At 44.6% G+C, this 16956-nt stretch overlaps 1 protein-coding gene across 2 annotated transcripts in view; it reads right to left on the bottom strand.

Annotated features, from left to right (window-relative positions):
• Nucleotides 1-16956, bottom strand: part of MICU2 (mitochondrial calcium uptake 2) — a 535492-nt gene that overhangs the window by 24466 nt on the left and 494070 nt on the right. For both annotated transcript variants that reach the window (XM_063951667.1, XM_063951666.1), the window contains one exon: nucleotides 919-1016. In XM_063951667.1, the coding sequence (XP_063807737.1) occupies nucleotides 919-1016 (98 nt within the window). The remainder of the gene's footprint in view (nucleotides 1-918; nucleotides 1017-16956) is intronic.

The following is a 16956-nucleotide window of genomic DNA, read 5'->3' on the forward strand; positions in this document are numbered from 1 at the left end:
TATCACAGGGATTTATAACTTCAGGTTTACAAGCCACTTATAAACTTGGTTTTGCCTTTAAGAAAATCACCACTTTAAAACAGGCTGCAAACCAACAGAACAGTCAAAGTAAAAAAAAAAAAATTTTTGACAAATCAGGACCTATTACATTGTCTGTAATCACTTATGACCCTGACCGTAGAAGAACATGCTGTCCCAACACCACATTTGCAACGTGTAATTTAAAGTTCTCCACAGTGTTGAGACCTGGAGAAATAACAGTTACCTGCAGTAGTGAACTGGCGGAACCAGTGGGGGTTCAGAACAGGGAAACCTCGCGCTTCTCCAAACTGGACAAGGGGTTGGTATTTAATAATACAATGACAAGTGTCTGGAAAGCGACTATAGTCATGCATAAAACATACAGGAAGGCAGCATAGTGAAACAATATGATGAAAACCAAAAGGATATAATAATAATAATAATAGTAATAATAATAATAATAATAATAATTGTATTTATATAATGCTTTTAACCAAAGAACTTAAGGTAACTTATAATGGACATCAAAACACATGGATATGTTCACAGCGCAAGGATAAACAATGTCTAAGACAAGGGTATGTTTCTTACTAGAGAACTTGTTCTCTAATACAAGCACCTATTCAAAGTGATGTACTACACACGGAAATCATATTTATTTTATTTAAAAGGTAAAACAGTCTGCAAATGTAAGTTATCACAGTGGTATGTTGCAAGCAGGAAAAGCAACTATGCAAGTGCTGTAGTAAAGATTAAATTAACCTTTCCTCCATTAACCTTTGTTCTCTGATTAAAACTTACACTCTCTCTAATGTACAATGGTTAACGCTGATAAAAGCAATGCATCACAATTAGCCCCTGTGATGGTAGCCGCGTACAGTCATGAAGATGAAATACCTGTAGAAATGAGCATATTGCAGCTTGTCCTGTCCTCCTCGCCCAAAGAAATGTACTAACAATGTGGTGTTGATATCGGCGCTGTCTGACGAGGCCTCCTGCAAAACAGCATTCGTTTTACACTGATTAGGGCTAAAACGCTGATTTTCTGAAATAACAGTATTTAGACACATACATTAAAGTACAGTTTACCGAGCTATAGAGTCAAGTAAATACACTAAAAATAACCGCATGCAACTCCCTTCCCTCTCCAAGTACATTGTTGTGGTTAGCCAATTTTTATTTTTTTATTTTCAATTTGAATTTTATTTACTTGTTTTTCAATGCATACAAAAAGAAGACATTTAAAATCCCATGACATACATAAAACAGACATACTACATACAATACATACATACATACATACATACAATACATTGGATACACTTATACATTACATAACATCCTGTCACTTTGTTGCCCACCTTATTATTTTCCTATTTTACACATTTCATTTCCTAGCTCTGTACAATTTAATTGAGGTTTATGTTGCGTAGATCAATCACCATGGACATTGTGACTACACCTATATAATTTCATATTTAATTATGTACTTTTGTGCTTTCTCCTTTTTTTCCCCCCCTTTCCCTTTACTTCGTTCTATACTTTTTTGGTGCTGCTTATATAGAGTGGTTAGCCAAATTTTAACGGCATATGGGAGAGGTGACTCTGCGCACAGTGGACCAAGACCAACGCTTTGCACCTACAGATGTTCTAGCTTTAGTTTAAGGACTGTCAAACCAAATTGCACCATAGCAAACATATCTATGGGATGTGGTGAATATGCCAGGTGTCGGGATTCCGGTAACCAAAATATCAACGCAGGAATCTCGACAACCATTGGAACTACCTATTTATGGGGCTGCCGACTGAGTTTTAACCAACCTCCTACTCAAGTAGTGCAATATCACCAAAAGTGTCTCCCAATATGTCACAGAAAAAAAATCTGCATGGTGTTCATAATTATAAATAACCATGAGAATAAATGAGCAGAACGGACACAGGCATCAATCAGAAAGAAAGCCAATTTTGGTAGCCAAAAAAGGGAGTAAATCCATACCAATCTAAACACAGAGACTGTAAAGTATAAGGACCGAATTCAATTAGCCACGAAATTGCAGTAATTTACCACGATTGCCGCTTTCTATGCTTTTTTGCAGTGAAAACTTGTCTTTTTGTGGGTATGTACGCTCCTGCAATGTATCTATTCAATAACAAATTTGCAAAAACGGAATTACTGCAAAAATTGTTGCCGAAAGTGAAAAATGGGTAAATCTGCCTGTACCCCTTAAAAAAAAACTTGGATAACGGTACAAAAGTGCATTATTGGTTATAATTGGTTATAATAAAAGTATTTCCAATACTTAAATTGGGACAATTGGCTGTTATATGCATTTTGAAAAATAAGTGAAAAAACAAAGATAGAAACCTTTTTTTTTTTTATAGCAAAATACAGATGTTTCTTTTTACATCTTTACTCTGTGTGCTACAAGTCGCGTTACAAATAACGCGTGAGTGCCATGTGCCACTGTAGCACCGGGCACCTTTTTTGCATTTTTCCTCGTGAAAATGCGTCTTAGACGCAAAATGAGATTTATGGTAAGAACTTATCGTTGTTAAATCTCTTTCTGCTAGGTACACTGGGTTCCACATGGAACAACATCGTGGGTGTAGAGTAGGATCTTGATCCGAGGCACCAACAGGCTAAAAGATTTGACTGTTCCCAGGATGCCTAGAGCAGCCATCTCTATAACCCCGCCACCGTGCACAGGAGCTCAGTTTTTGTTAACCAGTCCAATGCAGTAGCAGGTAAAAGACGACAACCGTTAGTAGCCACATACACCACATTCTCACGACAGGAGAAGGTGTCAGCGGCTAATGCCATACAAACCCAAAGAAGCTAAAGGCGTCAGGGTGGGCGCCCTGTGGAACCCAGTGTACCTCGCAGAAAGAGATTTAACAACGGTAAGTTCTTACCATAAATCTCGTTTTCTGCAGCGGGGTACACTGGGTTCCACAGGGAATAACATCGGGGATGTCCTAAAGCAGTTCCTCAAGGAGGGGACGCACTGTAGAAGGTACAAGAACCCGGCGTCCAAAGGAAGCATCCTGGGAGGCGGATGTATCGAAGGCATAGAACCTTATGAACGTTTTCACTGAGGACCACGTAGCCGCCTTGCACAATTGTTCAAGGGTCGCACCACGGTGGGCCGCCCAAGAAACAGAGTAGAATGGGCCTTGATAGTAGCAGGAACTGGACGACCAGCCTGTACATAAGCATGTGCAATCACCATTATAATCCATCTAGCCAGGGTCTGCTTGTGAGCAGGCCAGCCACGTTTGTGAAAACCAAACAGTACAACGAGAGAATCGGACTTCCTAATGGGAGCCGTCCTCTTTACATAGATACGGAGAGCCCATATCACATTAAAAGACTGCTCTCTGGAAGACAATTCAGGAGAGACAAAGGCCGGAACCACAATCTCCTGATTAAGGTGGAAAGAAGACACCACCTTAGGTAGGTACCCGGGACGTGTCCTAAGAACCACCCGGTCACGGTGAAAAATCAGATAGGGGGACAGACAAGACAAGGCACCCAAATCCGACACCCATCTAGCAGAGGCAATAGCCAGTAGAAACAATACCTTAAGAGAAAGCCATTTAAGGTCTGCTGATTCAAGAGGCTCAAATGGAGACCCTTGTAATGCCTCCAGAACCACCGACAAATCGCAAGGAGCCACAGGCGAGACGTAAGGAGGTTGAATCCGTAACACACCCTGAGTGAATGTATGATCAGGTAGAGTCGCAATTTTCTCTGAAACCAAACTGACAAGGCAGAAATATGAACCTTGATGGAGGCCAGACGAAGGCCCAAGTCCAGGCCCTGTTGCCGAAAGGCCAAATGTTTGGCCATACTAAACTTGAAAGCGTCATCATTGTTAGATACGCACCAAGCAAAGTAAGAATTCTAGACCCTATGATAAATCCGGCCAGAAGCCGGTTTCCGGGCCTTCAACATAGTTTGAATGACTGCCTCAGAAAAACCTTTGGCCCTCAGGACCAAAACTTCAAGAGCCACACTGTCAGAGCCAACCGGGCCAAATCCTGATATACACAAGGCCCCTGAACGAGGAGATCTGGGAGCTACGGAAGTAGAAGGGGACACTATCGAGAGACCCTGAAGGTCTGAGAACCAATGCCGTTTGGGCCACGCTGGGCCAATCAGAAGAAGTAGTCCTCCTTCTTGCTTGAACTTCCTTATTACTCTGGGCAGAAGTGACACTGGAAGGAACACGTAGGGCAGCCGAAAGTACCATGTAATTGCCAGTGCACCCACGAACGCTGCTTGAGGATCCCTTGTTCTTGCTCCAAAGACCGGAACCTTGTGATTGTGTCGAGACGCCATCAGGTCCACATCTGGGAGGCCCCACTTGTCCACTAGGTAAATAACCAGGGCGAGTTCTAAGAACTGCACGGTCATGGTTAAATATTAAAAAGGGTGGACGACAGGACAACGTGCCTAAGTCCGATAGCCTTCTAGCAGAGGCAATAGCCAGCAGAAACAAGACCTTAGCTGTGAGCCATTTAAGGTCCATAGACTCAAGTGGTTCAAATGGAGACTCTTGCAGGGCATTCAAGACAACAGACAGATCCCATGGAGCCACAAGAGGGACTTAGGGAGGCTGAATCCGCAGTACGCCCTGGGCGAATGTATGAACATCAGGTATAGACGCAATTTTTCTCTGAAACCACACCGACAAGGCAGAATTGTGAACCTTGAGGGAGGCCAGACAAAGTCCTAAATACAGGCTTTGTTGCAAAAAAAACAGAAGTCTGGAAGTACTAAACTCGTAAGCATTGTAATTCTTAGCAGCACACCAGGTGAAGTAAGAATCCCAGACCCTATAATAAATCCATGCAAAAGCCGGTTTGCGGGCCTTCAGCATAGTTTGAATAACCGCCTCAGAGAATCCTTTGGCCCTCAGGAGTGAAGCTTCAAGAGCCACGCCGTCAAAGCCAGCCTGGCCAGGCCCGGGTAGACACAAGGGCCCTGAACGATGAGCTCTGGGCGTTGAGGAAGTAGAAGAGGACGCTCTATCGATAGACCCTGCAGGTCTGGGAACCAGTGCTGTCTGGGCCATGCAGGAACAACTAGAAGTAGTATTCCTCCTTCTTGTTTGAACTTCCGCAGTACCCTGGGCAGGAGTGACACTGGAGGGAACATGTAGGGCAGCCGAAAGTTCTATGGAATTGCCAATGCATCCACTAACTCTGCTTAAGGATCCCTTGTTCTTGATCCGAAGACCGGAACTTTGTAATTGTGTCGAGACGCCATCAGGCCCACATCTGGGAGGCCCCACTTGTCCACTAGGAGTTTAAATACTTCTGGATGGAGGCTCCACTCTCCGGCGTGTACGTCAGGACAACTGAGGAAGTCCGCTTCCCAGTTTAGGACCCCCAGAATGAACACTGCCTATATGGCCGGTAGATGGCGTTCCGCCCACTGAAAACTCCTTGATACTTTTCTCATTGCCATGCAGCTTCGAGAGCCGCCTTGATGATTTATGTACGCCATTGTGGTGGCGTTGTCCGACTGTACTTGAACAGGCCTGTTCTGTATTAAATGCTGTGCCAAGTTCAGTGCATTGAACACTGCCTGCAGTTCCAGAATGTTTGTTGGGAGGAGAGACTCCTCCCTGATCCACCCACCATAAAGGGAGTGTTGCTCCAACACCACGCCCCAACCTCTCAGACTGGCATCCGTCGTCAGAAGGACGCAGTTGGAGATCCAGAAGGGACGACCCCTGCTCAAACGTTGGTCCTTCAACCACCAACTCAGTGACAGACGGACCTCCGGAGATAAGGAGATCATGTGAGACCTGATCCGGTGAGGCAGGCCGTCCCACTTGGCAAGAATCAGTTTCCGCAGAGGGCGGGAATGGAATTGAGCGTACTCCACCATGTCGAAAGCCGACATCATGAGATCTAGCACTTGCATTGCCGAGTGTATCGACACTTGCAGACGAGATAGGTAACATTGAATCCTGTCCTGAAGTTTCAGGACCTTCTCCTGAGACAAGAACAACCGCTGGTTGTGAGTGTCCAACAACGCCCCCAGGTGCACCATGCTCTGAGCAGGGACCAGGGAAGATTTCTTCCAGTTGATGATCCACCCGTGGGCTTGCAGAAACTGGAGCGTCAAATTCAGATGACGAAGGAGAATTTCTGGGGAATTTGCCAGGATCAACAAGTCGTCCAGTTACGGGAGGATCCTGACCCCTTGACGGCGGAGTACAGCCGTCATTACCGCCATGACCTTCGTGAAGACTCGCGGAGCTGTGGTCAAACCAAAAAGCAAAGCCCGAAATTGATAATGGAGGTTGCCCACAGCAAACCTCAGGTACTGCTGACGCGACATTGCAATAGGAATATGCAGGTAAGCATCCTGTATGTCCAGGGAGACCATATAGTCCCAGGGCTCCAAGGCCAGAACAATAGAGCGAAGAGCTTCCATACGAAACTTGGAGACTCTCACAGATTTGTTCAAGGACTTGAGGTTGAGAATGGGCCGAGAGGACCCATTCGGTTTCGGGACTAGGAACAGCGGTGAATAGTACCCCTTGCCTCTTTGAGCCAAAGGCACCTGTACTACCACTCTTGTGTCCAGGAGGGACTGTACCACCGAATGAAGAGTTTTTGCCTTCACCTGATCCGAAGGGACGTCTGTCAGGCAAAATCGATGAGGGGGACGATTCTTGAAGGATATGGCGTAACCTCGAGTGACGACTTTCCGTACCCAGGCGTCGGAAGTGGTCTTCAACCATTCCTGGGTAAACCCTAGAAGTCGGCCTCCCACCCTGGGATCCCCCAGAGAGAGGCCCGCCCCGTCATGCAGCAGGCTTGTCAGTTTTGGAAGCTGGCTGACGGGCAGCCCAGGCACGTTTAGGTTTTGTGGTTTTGGAAGTGCAAGCCTGTTTCGGGTATGGCTGACCTTTTGCTTTACCTGAAGGACGAAAGGAGCGAAAGAAAGTACTCTTAACCTTCGGCACCGAAGGAGCAGTACTAGGTAGACACACTGTTTTAGCAGAAGCTAAGTCAGCCACTATTTTGTTGAGGTCCTCTCCAACCTCCAGGGTTTTCTTAGAATCCAGATCCACAGACCAGGACCGTAACCATAGAATCCGGCGAGCCAAAATGGACGTAGTAGAAGCCTTGGCCACCAGAATATCGGTTTCAGAACCCACCTCCTTAATGTAATGAGATGCTGTAACAATATACAAAAGACATTGTGTAGCATTATCAGAAAAGTTGGACGGCAGTTCCGCTTCCACCTCCTGAGCCTACGCTTCAATAGCTTCTGCAGCCCAAGTAGCTGCAATAGTGGGCCGATGCACAGCTCCTGCTAGGATGTAAATTGCCTTTAAGCAACCCTCCACGTGCTTATCCGTCGGAGAAGTGACGGTAGTTACAGGTAGAGCTGAGGAAACCACCAGCCGCGCCACTTGCGAATCCACAGGCAGGGGTGTTTCCCAATTTTTACTTAGCTCCGCAGCGAGGGGATTTAAACATTCTTGGGATAGGCATATGAATATCCTTACAAAGAATTAAGGTTCAAAAAGGGTTGCGATTACCTAAAGGATAAAAAAAAAAAGGGGCAGACTAGATGGGCCAAGTGGTTCTTATCTGCCGTCAAATTCTATGTTTCTATACCGAGCCAGCATTTTCTTGTGAGTTGTGAATTTCTTTCCCGGATTTTCCCAGGATTCCTGACGTATGTCAACTAAATAGTCAGAGAAAGGCAAAAACTTGTTTAACAAGCTTCTGACGTTTAAATCTGTCCGGTTTCTTAGAGGTAGCATCAAGCTCTGGGTCATCAGTAATTTGAAGAATTAGTCTGATAGCCTCCAGTAAGTCAGGAACATCCACCTGTGAGACAGATTCCCCATCAGAAGTATCTGGATCAGTATCTGTGGGATCAGTATACACGCCATCCTCATCAGACGAGGTGTCTGGAACGTGGGTGGATTGTGAGGAAGTAATAGCCCGCTTAGAGGACCACTTGGTCTTAGGTGGGCGAGAGTTAGATTTCTGTTTTGTCAACGAGTGGTTCAATTGCTGTAACTGAGTGGACAGGTGATCTGTCCACGGCGGATTAACCAACGGGACAATATGCGGTTGTACTGGCACGTGAGGTCCCATAGGGGGCGTAAGTCTAGTTACCAGCGTACTTAGTAGTGTGGGGAAAGTAGCCCAAGGTGGGTCATTATGCACCCCCGTTGCTAAAGTCCCACTGGGGGGTAGGGAACCCCCAGAACCTGAACCCTCTGCTGCTATGTTTTCCTCTGACGATTTTGCAGCATCACCACCACACAATGTGGGATCAGCCACAGCTCCGTCGATCCTTGTAGCTGACATACCTGTAAGCTCAAATCACGGGCAACAGAGTACAATATCAGCAGTCTAATACCTTGTCAAGAACCCCCTGTGCAGTGTATTAGCACAAACAGAGAATTCAAGAGGTATATGGTGACTGAAAACACAGAGAAAAATACTCAACAAGTATATCCTGTGAAACTCCTATATTAAATAATAGCCCTGACGCACTTAGCCCCCTCAGGGTACAGAATATTGGGATAGTAATCTGAGTGACATACACGGAATGGAAGTCATGCAGCAGCTATATATGCACACACACACAGTCACATGTACAATGCAGAAATTATGACATGCAATAAAACTGTACTGGACTAGCAATACAGAGTAGTACTAAGTACAGCTATACAATCAATAGATATATCAATGCACAGTAAATAATGGCTGTATATCACAGGGTACTTGTACTACATAACCCTGACTAAATGCACTGTTTCTTAACTAACACTGTCAACAGACATGTAGAATACCTAAGTGTCCTGTAAAGTGCACAGCGCTGACATGCAGGCGGCTTTACAGAGGAGGATTTGCCCAAGCAGTCCCAGTATCAGCTCAGCATGTGAAAATGGCGCCCAAACGCTGACAAGGGAGTGAGTGAGGGAGAGAGAGAGAGATGCAGCTCTAGGACGGGAACATTTACTCCAAATGGCGCCCAGGGGCTGGGGGAGGGGCTACAGGTCAAAGCCTTATCCCCTTGCTGGACTTCACCACCGGGTACTTTTCCAAAACCGACCTGTGCCCTTGCCCTGGTGGTCTAGTGGGGTCCCTGTACTGCCACATTGTCCACGCCAGCGCGCGCGGCCCGCCTCCCACTGGCCGCGCTGAAACGCGATTTCTGCGGGTCCCACCTGGGGGACGCTCTTACCTCCTCCCTGAGTGCGGCCACGCGATCCTGGAGACTACTGTGGTGTGTGTGCCTGTATGTGGAAACCGGAGCCTCCGCTGTAAGTACCCGGCAACCAGGGCACGGGAGTATACAGCGCCACTGGGGGAGGTGATGGAGCTGCAGCAGGAGATATCTGACTGACATCTAACACTCACAGTGTCTCTGCTGCAGCCCTTGAAGTCTTCAAATTTCACTTAAAAAGCTCTTCTAAGGGCTACTTGGAGCAGCCCTGCCTGTTGTCTGCCTGCACTGCATGGCGCCAACTACAAAACTGAGCTCCTGTGCACGGAGGTAGGGTTATAGAGGAGGCGGCGCTAGGCATCCTGGGAACAGTCAAAGCTTTTAGCCTGTTGGTGCCTCGGATCAAGATCCTACTCTACATCCACCAATGTTATTCCCTGTGGAACCCAATGTACCCCGCTGCAGAAAGTAATGTAATGGAACACACAAGCAGCTTTTGCTAATTAAACTGACATGCAGCATGCCTATATTCTGTGTGTGACTGTATTTGCATACAAAATGCTATGCTACAGTGTTTTCATGGAAAGCACTAATGTAGCATTTTGGATGCAGATAGAGCTGTTATTACACACAGAATATAGGCATGCCGTGTATCATTTTAATCAGTAGATGCCGCTTGTGTGTCCTATAACATAACCTTGCATCTAAGACGCATTTTCGCAGGAATTTTTTTTTTAAAAAGACGCTTGGTGCTACAGAGTCCTGCCACGGCATGGCGCTGTTTAGAGGACACATCTGTAAGTGCTAAAATTTAATTCAGGGGAACATAAAAATGGGTAGAAGTATATATTTGTGTCATTTTAGGGGACTATTTAAAAAAAAGAAAGAAGTGAAAACAGATCGATTACTCCCGCCTGCAAGTCTAAAAACACTTGTCCCACTCCTAAAGCACCACAATATGCCTGTCCCACACCTTGTACCCCAATTCCCATAATTTTGCACTTTTTCACCCCAAAAATGACATCATTATTGGCCAATTAAAAACTTCTAAGTGCCTAATTAGTCATTCAGGGGGGTGTCCTAGGGGTTCTGAACCACATAAAGATAGTTTTAACTTGAAAGAGAGATTTCCCAACTTTTCATCTGCTCAGAGGTGATGAATTGAAATTTGCGGTAAAATGACTGCAAATCCGTTTTCGCTAACAATTGAATATATATTGTATTATATGGTGCAAAGGTTAGCATTACTGCCTCACAGCTCTGAGGTCATGGGTTCAATTCCCACCATGGCCCTAACTGTGTGGAGTTTGTATATTCTCCCCGTACTTGCGTGGGTTTCCTCCGGGTACTCCGGTTTCCTCCCACAATCCAAAAATATACTGGTAGGTTAATTGACTCCCAACAAAATTAACCTTAGCATGAATGTGTGTGCATGTGATAGGGAATATAGATTGTAAGCTCCACTGGAGCAGGGACTGATGTGAATGGACAATTATTCACCGTACAGCGCTGCGGAATATGTGTGCGCTATATAAATAACTGGTAATAATATAATGTATTTCGCAAACCACGGTAAAATCAGTTTTTACCGTGAAAATTGCTTTTTTCGCGGTTAACTGAATGTGGTCATAAGAGAGGAATAGTCGGATGCTATGCTTAATTGTTCATGTCGTTTGGATATAACAGATTCCTCCAACAATCAGAAGCAACAGGGGAAATTGGAATGTACAGTGGGTGGTACTATGGAATACACACTTACACATTTTTAAAGATTTACCGTGTTTACTGTATTTTGTACCTTAACTAAAAGATATTTAGATAACCAAAACATGTCATTGAGCTCCGCTTTCTGGTCTTTGTGTTTTGGCTAATATCTGAAAATTTAGGAACATACATACATACATACATACATGTACAGGAGTTTATTTACATACATGTATAACAATTTTAATAATCCATAGCAGTAACGAAAAGTGTTTATAGGAGTCCTGAGGTGCAACCCTTTTATTACAAGGGTAACTATTCCCAATGCAGGGGAAATGGTAATAGCTGGATTGGCCAGCCTGCAAAATCTCCAACCCCAGAAACCATTCCAATTGAACACAAGATGCAGCTGAATGGGAAACACATCATAGAACGACAATGTCAAGTAATAGGGCACAGAGTTATTTAGGTCCCAGGGACTGTACTTCCAACAAAACATACATGGCACATACTGTATAAAGCATCTCCTTATTGCGTTTCAATTACTAGTGCCAAGCCATTATGGGTGTTACCAAAGGAACGAGCTGACAAATCCTGCACAGAGTTCTATGCAGAGTTCTAGAACAATTTAAATATGCATGGGATGGACATAAGGCCATCCTTACAAAGAAATAAGGATCAAATAGGGTTTGAGGTAACAATATGGTTAAAATAGCGGCAGACTAGATCGGACAAGTGGTTCTTATCTGCTGTCAAATTCTATGTTTCTTTGTTATACCTCTAAAAGGGAAATAGTGTTCCACTTCCTCTGATTATTACGTATATTGACTATATAATAATTAGATGACCGCTAAGACGAAACCTTAATTTCAGCTGTCTTTCTCCTATAATTAACAACTTTAGACTTTATATCATTAGTGAATGCTTACAGGTCTGTCTTTTTCCTGGCAAACCGTACCAATAAATAAACAGCCTCCTTATCAGCACTTCCTTGGCCATCAAGGTGTAAGCAGAGGCAGTCATGCCAACAGTACTTCTGCGCTCAGACAGGTTCTCTTCCAAAATAGCTTAGACACGCCATTTATAATGCGGTAGTTATGCAAGGTACAGAATGCCTGTTAGATAATATGGGCTATGACTGAGTAGGCAATCCTCCCTACATGCAGAATACATGTTCTTCTATCTGGATTGGTAGGGTTTTATCTAGACAGACACTTTGTAATCTGTGGGGCCGCAGCATGCTGCCTAGATTACAGCCATCATTACAGATACCATATTCCAGCTGATCTCACTTGCAAAGAACGGTTTTTGGCTTTGATGGGTGTCATATGCCAAGTGCAAGCATAGCTCACTTTACACGGCAACCTGTTATCTTTAGCTAATTAGGTGAGCTGCCTGCTATTGGAAGATGCTGAGATGGTGTGCTCCTGTGTCTCAGTGGGTGGATTGCTGAAGCTACTCCCTAAGTATTGTTACTCTACGCTGAGCAACACAATATGTTTAAAAAAAAAAAAAAACTGCCTTCAAATGTATAGTGAACAGTAAGCATTTGTGCTGCACGGGTGTCCTGTGGCAATCCAGAAACATACTGGTAGGTTAAATGGCTTCTGCACAAAAAAAAAGAAGAAGAAATCCCGGTGTGTGTGTGTGTGTGTGTGTGTGTGTTGGGGGGGAGTCCATGTGGCAGGTGATATACTGTAGATTGTAAAATCCACTATGGCAGGGATTGAAGTGAATGATACTATATAAGTAACCATTAATAAATAAAATAAAAAAGGCTTCCAATCCTTATGCCTGTTCTTTATTCCCTCTATAAAGTAATATACAGCCCTCAGAGTCGCACACTATTCTATGGATATTGCAAAGACTTTACTTGAATGAGACAATGTGTCAGTGGATCAAGTTACATTTATTACCAGCGTAAAGATCTCCACATGCATATTTATTGTAGCACTGTAACGTTCTGTTACATACACATAGCTTGCAGTCTGGAAGCATGAACAGAGTAGCGTATAGTGTCCATATACGCCTCCATCAGCACCTGATTGCAGGAACAGAGTAGTGTACAGTGTCCATACACACCTCCATCAGCACCTGACTGCAGGAACAGAGTAGCATATAGTGTCCATACACACCTCCATCAGCACCTGACTGCAGGAACAGAGTAGCGTATAGTGTCCGTACACGCCTCCATCAGCACCTGATTGCAAGAACAGAGTAGTGTACAGTGTCCATACACACCTCCATCAGCACCTGACTGCAGGAACAGAGTAGTGTATAGTGTCCATACACGCCTCCATCTGCACCTGATTGCAGGAACAGAGTAGTGTACAGTGTCCATACACACCTCCATCAGCACCTGACTGCAGGAACAGAGTAGCATATAGTGTCCATACACACCTCCATCAGCACCTGACTGCAGGAACAGAGTAGCGTATAGTGTCCATACACACCTCCATCAGCACCTGACTGCAGGAACAGAGTAGCATATAGTGTCCATACACGCCCCCATCAGCACCTGACTGCAGGAACAGAGTAGCGTATAGTGTCCATACACACCTCCATCAGCACCTGACTGCAGGAACAGAGTAGCATATAGTGTCCATACACACCTCCATCAGCACTTGACTGCAGGAACAGAGTAGCGTATAGTGTCCGTACACGCCTCCATCAGCACCTGATTGCAGGAACAGAGTAGTGTACAGTGTCCATACACACCTCCATCAGCACCTGACTGCAGGAACAGAGTAGTGTATAGTATCCATACACGCCTCCATCTGCACCTGATTGCAGGAACAGAGTAGTGTACAGTGTCCATACACACCTCCATCAGCACCTGACTGCAGGAACAGAGTAGCATATAGTGTCCATACACACCTCCATCAGCACCTGACTGCAGGAACAGAGTAGCGTATAGTGTCCATACACACCTCCATCAGCACCTGACTGCAGGAACAGAGTAGCATATAGTGTCCATACACGCCCCCATCAGCACCTGACTGCAGGAACAGAGTAGCGTATAGTGTCCATACACGCCTCCATCAGCACCTGACTGCAGGAACAGAGTAGCGTATAGTGTCCATACATGCCTCCATCAGCACCTGATTGCAGGAATAGAGTAGTGTACAGTGTCCATACACACCTCTATCAGCACCTGACTGCAGGAACAGAGTAGCGTATAGTGTCCATACATGCCTCCATCAGCACCTGATTGCAGGAACACAGTAGTGTACAGTGTCCATACACACCTCCATCAGCACCTGACTGCAGGAACACAGTAGTGTACAGTGCAGGGACGTGCCCACCGCACGTCACTGGTACAGTGTCCATACATGACCCCGTCAGCACCTGATTGCAGGAACAGAGTAGAGTATAGTGTCCATACAATCCTCCATCAGCAACTGATTGCAGGAATAGAGCAGTGTACACTTGGCTGGATTGGGATATTGGAATAAAGAAAGGGCAAGTTACTGTGTACCTGGACAATCCATGTTGCACTGCATGGGGTGCAAATACATACTTTTTCGTATGCAGGGTAAATACTGTCTGCTTTTGCATGTAGCCCTCAAATGCTGGACAGCTTTATTGTTACACTGCAATTTAGATTTGAGCTTGGAAACATCTCTCTCGCATCTAAATCTCTCTGCACGTGTTATACCTGCCCCACCTTCAGTGCAACATGGTTTTTGCCCAGTTATTTGCTTTTCTTACTTTATTCCCAAATCGGACTCAAGCCCGGTGTCCATACACTACTGGGATGAGCACCCGCTTGCAGGAACAGAGTGTAAAGAATTAGATTTGGGTGGGATGTGTTCAAACTAAAATCTAAATTGCAGTGTAAAAATAAAGCAGTCAGTATTTACCCTGCACAGAAACAATATAACCCACCCAAATCTAACTCTCTCTGCACATGTTATATCTGCCCCCCCTGCAGTGCACATGGTTTTGCCAAATTGCTTTTTTGGTTTGCTAACAACTCTGAATAACCCCCAGTGCCCACACACCCCTCCATCAGCACCTGACTGCAGGACTGGTAAGTGCAAATAAATAAACAAACAAACAAACAAACAACTTCTTGATCAATTAAAGGTCTAAAATACGAACATAATGTTTAAAGAATATGTAGAAAACTGCATTAGTACATAGCCAAAAAATTACATAAGAGAGATCATGTAGCCATTGTTTCTATCCTATCATCCCATTTCTAAACAGAACACATGGAATAAAGCCTTTCAATCCCTTAAACACTGAAATGTAGATCTGAAATGTTAACATTGCATGTAATATTCTGCCGAAAGATATACAATGGTTTGGAAGGAAACTGTAACATTTGGAGACGTCTGTCGTTGTTGTAGATTTCCTTGTTTCACCACGCCGCGCAAAAATAAATAGCTGGAGAGAACACAGAGAGAGCACTTCATCTCAACCTCTGTGTCTCCACAAGCTTACAGCCACACAGAGTGCCCGAGTCTTGGATCTCACTCTGTCACCACTTGCGTCCTGGCATTCTTTGAACATAACAAACACACCGGCCAACATGAAGACAGATTTTTTTTTTCCCCCCTTTCAATTTCTTTTTTCGGATTTCAACAGACGTATTCTTATGACATCTAAATAGCCCCTGTGTCTGTTATCCCGCTGAAGAGGTAAGATGAAAGATGAGGATCTTTTCATGAGATTTAAGACTAATGGTTATTTAGCTTTCAGCGTATCTTAAGTAACCAAACCCATTAGTTCAGCGTGGGTCTTCATGCTTATCGCATGTGTGACATTTAAAAAATGTTATAGTTCAGCTTCTGCCGGTAGCGCCAGGGATTTCGAGTTGGCGATTTACATTAGGTCTTCGTTCAGAAGTGTTAATACGATAATGCAAGCAAAGACCAATGGCCACTCTATAACCCCTTCAGTACTAGGAGGCAGCTGGGGATGCAGCACTACCCAGTGCGGAGAGGAAGGAGCCTGTCTCGGCTTGCGTAGATTAATTTCAGATAACTTTTCTCACTGCAACCTATCTATTAGGAAGGATTTAAAGAATTTAAAGCTGTAAAGAGCGTGTCTGAGGTATTAAACCCATATTTGTAGATTCAAGCTCTACACATGACTCAAGAATTCCCCTGTCTTTTGTGTTGTTGGAAAATCTTGGCTGATTAGCAGTCGGCTCTTGTAATAACACCTCTTGTGCCGGTGGACGAGGAAGCGTCTCGGTGAGAATCTCTGCAAAATATTGATGGGAAGGAGACACACATAAACAATACCTATCTTAGCTTATCCGAGATGACAAAGCCTATCCCCCTGCATTTATAATAAATATGCACCAACATGTTTGCAAGTCCCTTTATCAGCTGGGATTCCAAGGTGGGATTGGCACGGAGCCAAGCACAATGTAAGTGGGAGTAGCAGATCGGTTTTAAACTCTACAGAACACAATCTTCTTTGATATGTTGGGGGGTTAGAAAAGAACAAAAAATAAAATAAAAAAATAAGCTCTTTAGTGCTGCGGGTAGAACTACAGTGAATATAACCTTAAATGAACGCACATTCTTCCTCTATACAGAGACAGGTCTCTGTGCAGACAAAAAGTGTTTAAAGTCGCAAACATTTGTATTAATGAGCTTGTAATGCATCACAGCTTAAGACACAAATGACACTTTACAGGGTGACCTTTATGGGGGTAATCAAATAGCGCTAGTTTCTGCTAAACTTCCCGAGGCTCAGGCAAAGACTATTCAATTAAATAGCCTTTTTTTTCCGTGCTTAAGGGTATCAGGTGCCAGACAGACTGATTCTGCATAAACTGCGAAATCAATGGGTTTTTCCCGCGTGTGGACCCCCCATATTCACGTGGACCATTACTCTGTCTGACATCGGGGATTCACGCGCAGGGTAATCCCCACTGATAGGATTGCGCTTGTGCGGCAATTAGCCTTGATATCCCCCTTAAAGTCAACCTCCACCCTCAGATAACTTGCACCCTCAGATAACTCCCACCCTCAGATAACTCCCACCCTCAGAGA

This window comes from Pseudophryne corroboree, chromosome 2 (genome assembly GCF_028390025.1).
Source record: "Pseudophryne corroboree isolate aPseCor3 chromosome 2, aPseCor3.hap2, whole genome shotgun sequence".
Lineage (NCBI taxonomy): Eukaryota > Metazoa > Chordata > Amphibia > Anura > Myobatrachidae > Pseudophryne > Pseudophryne corroboree.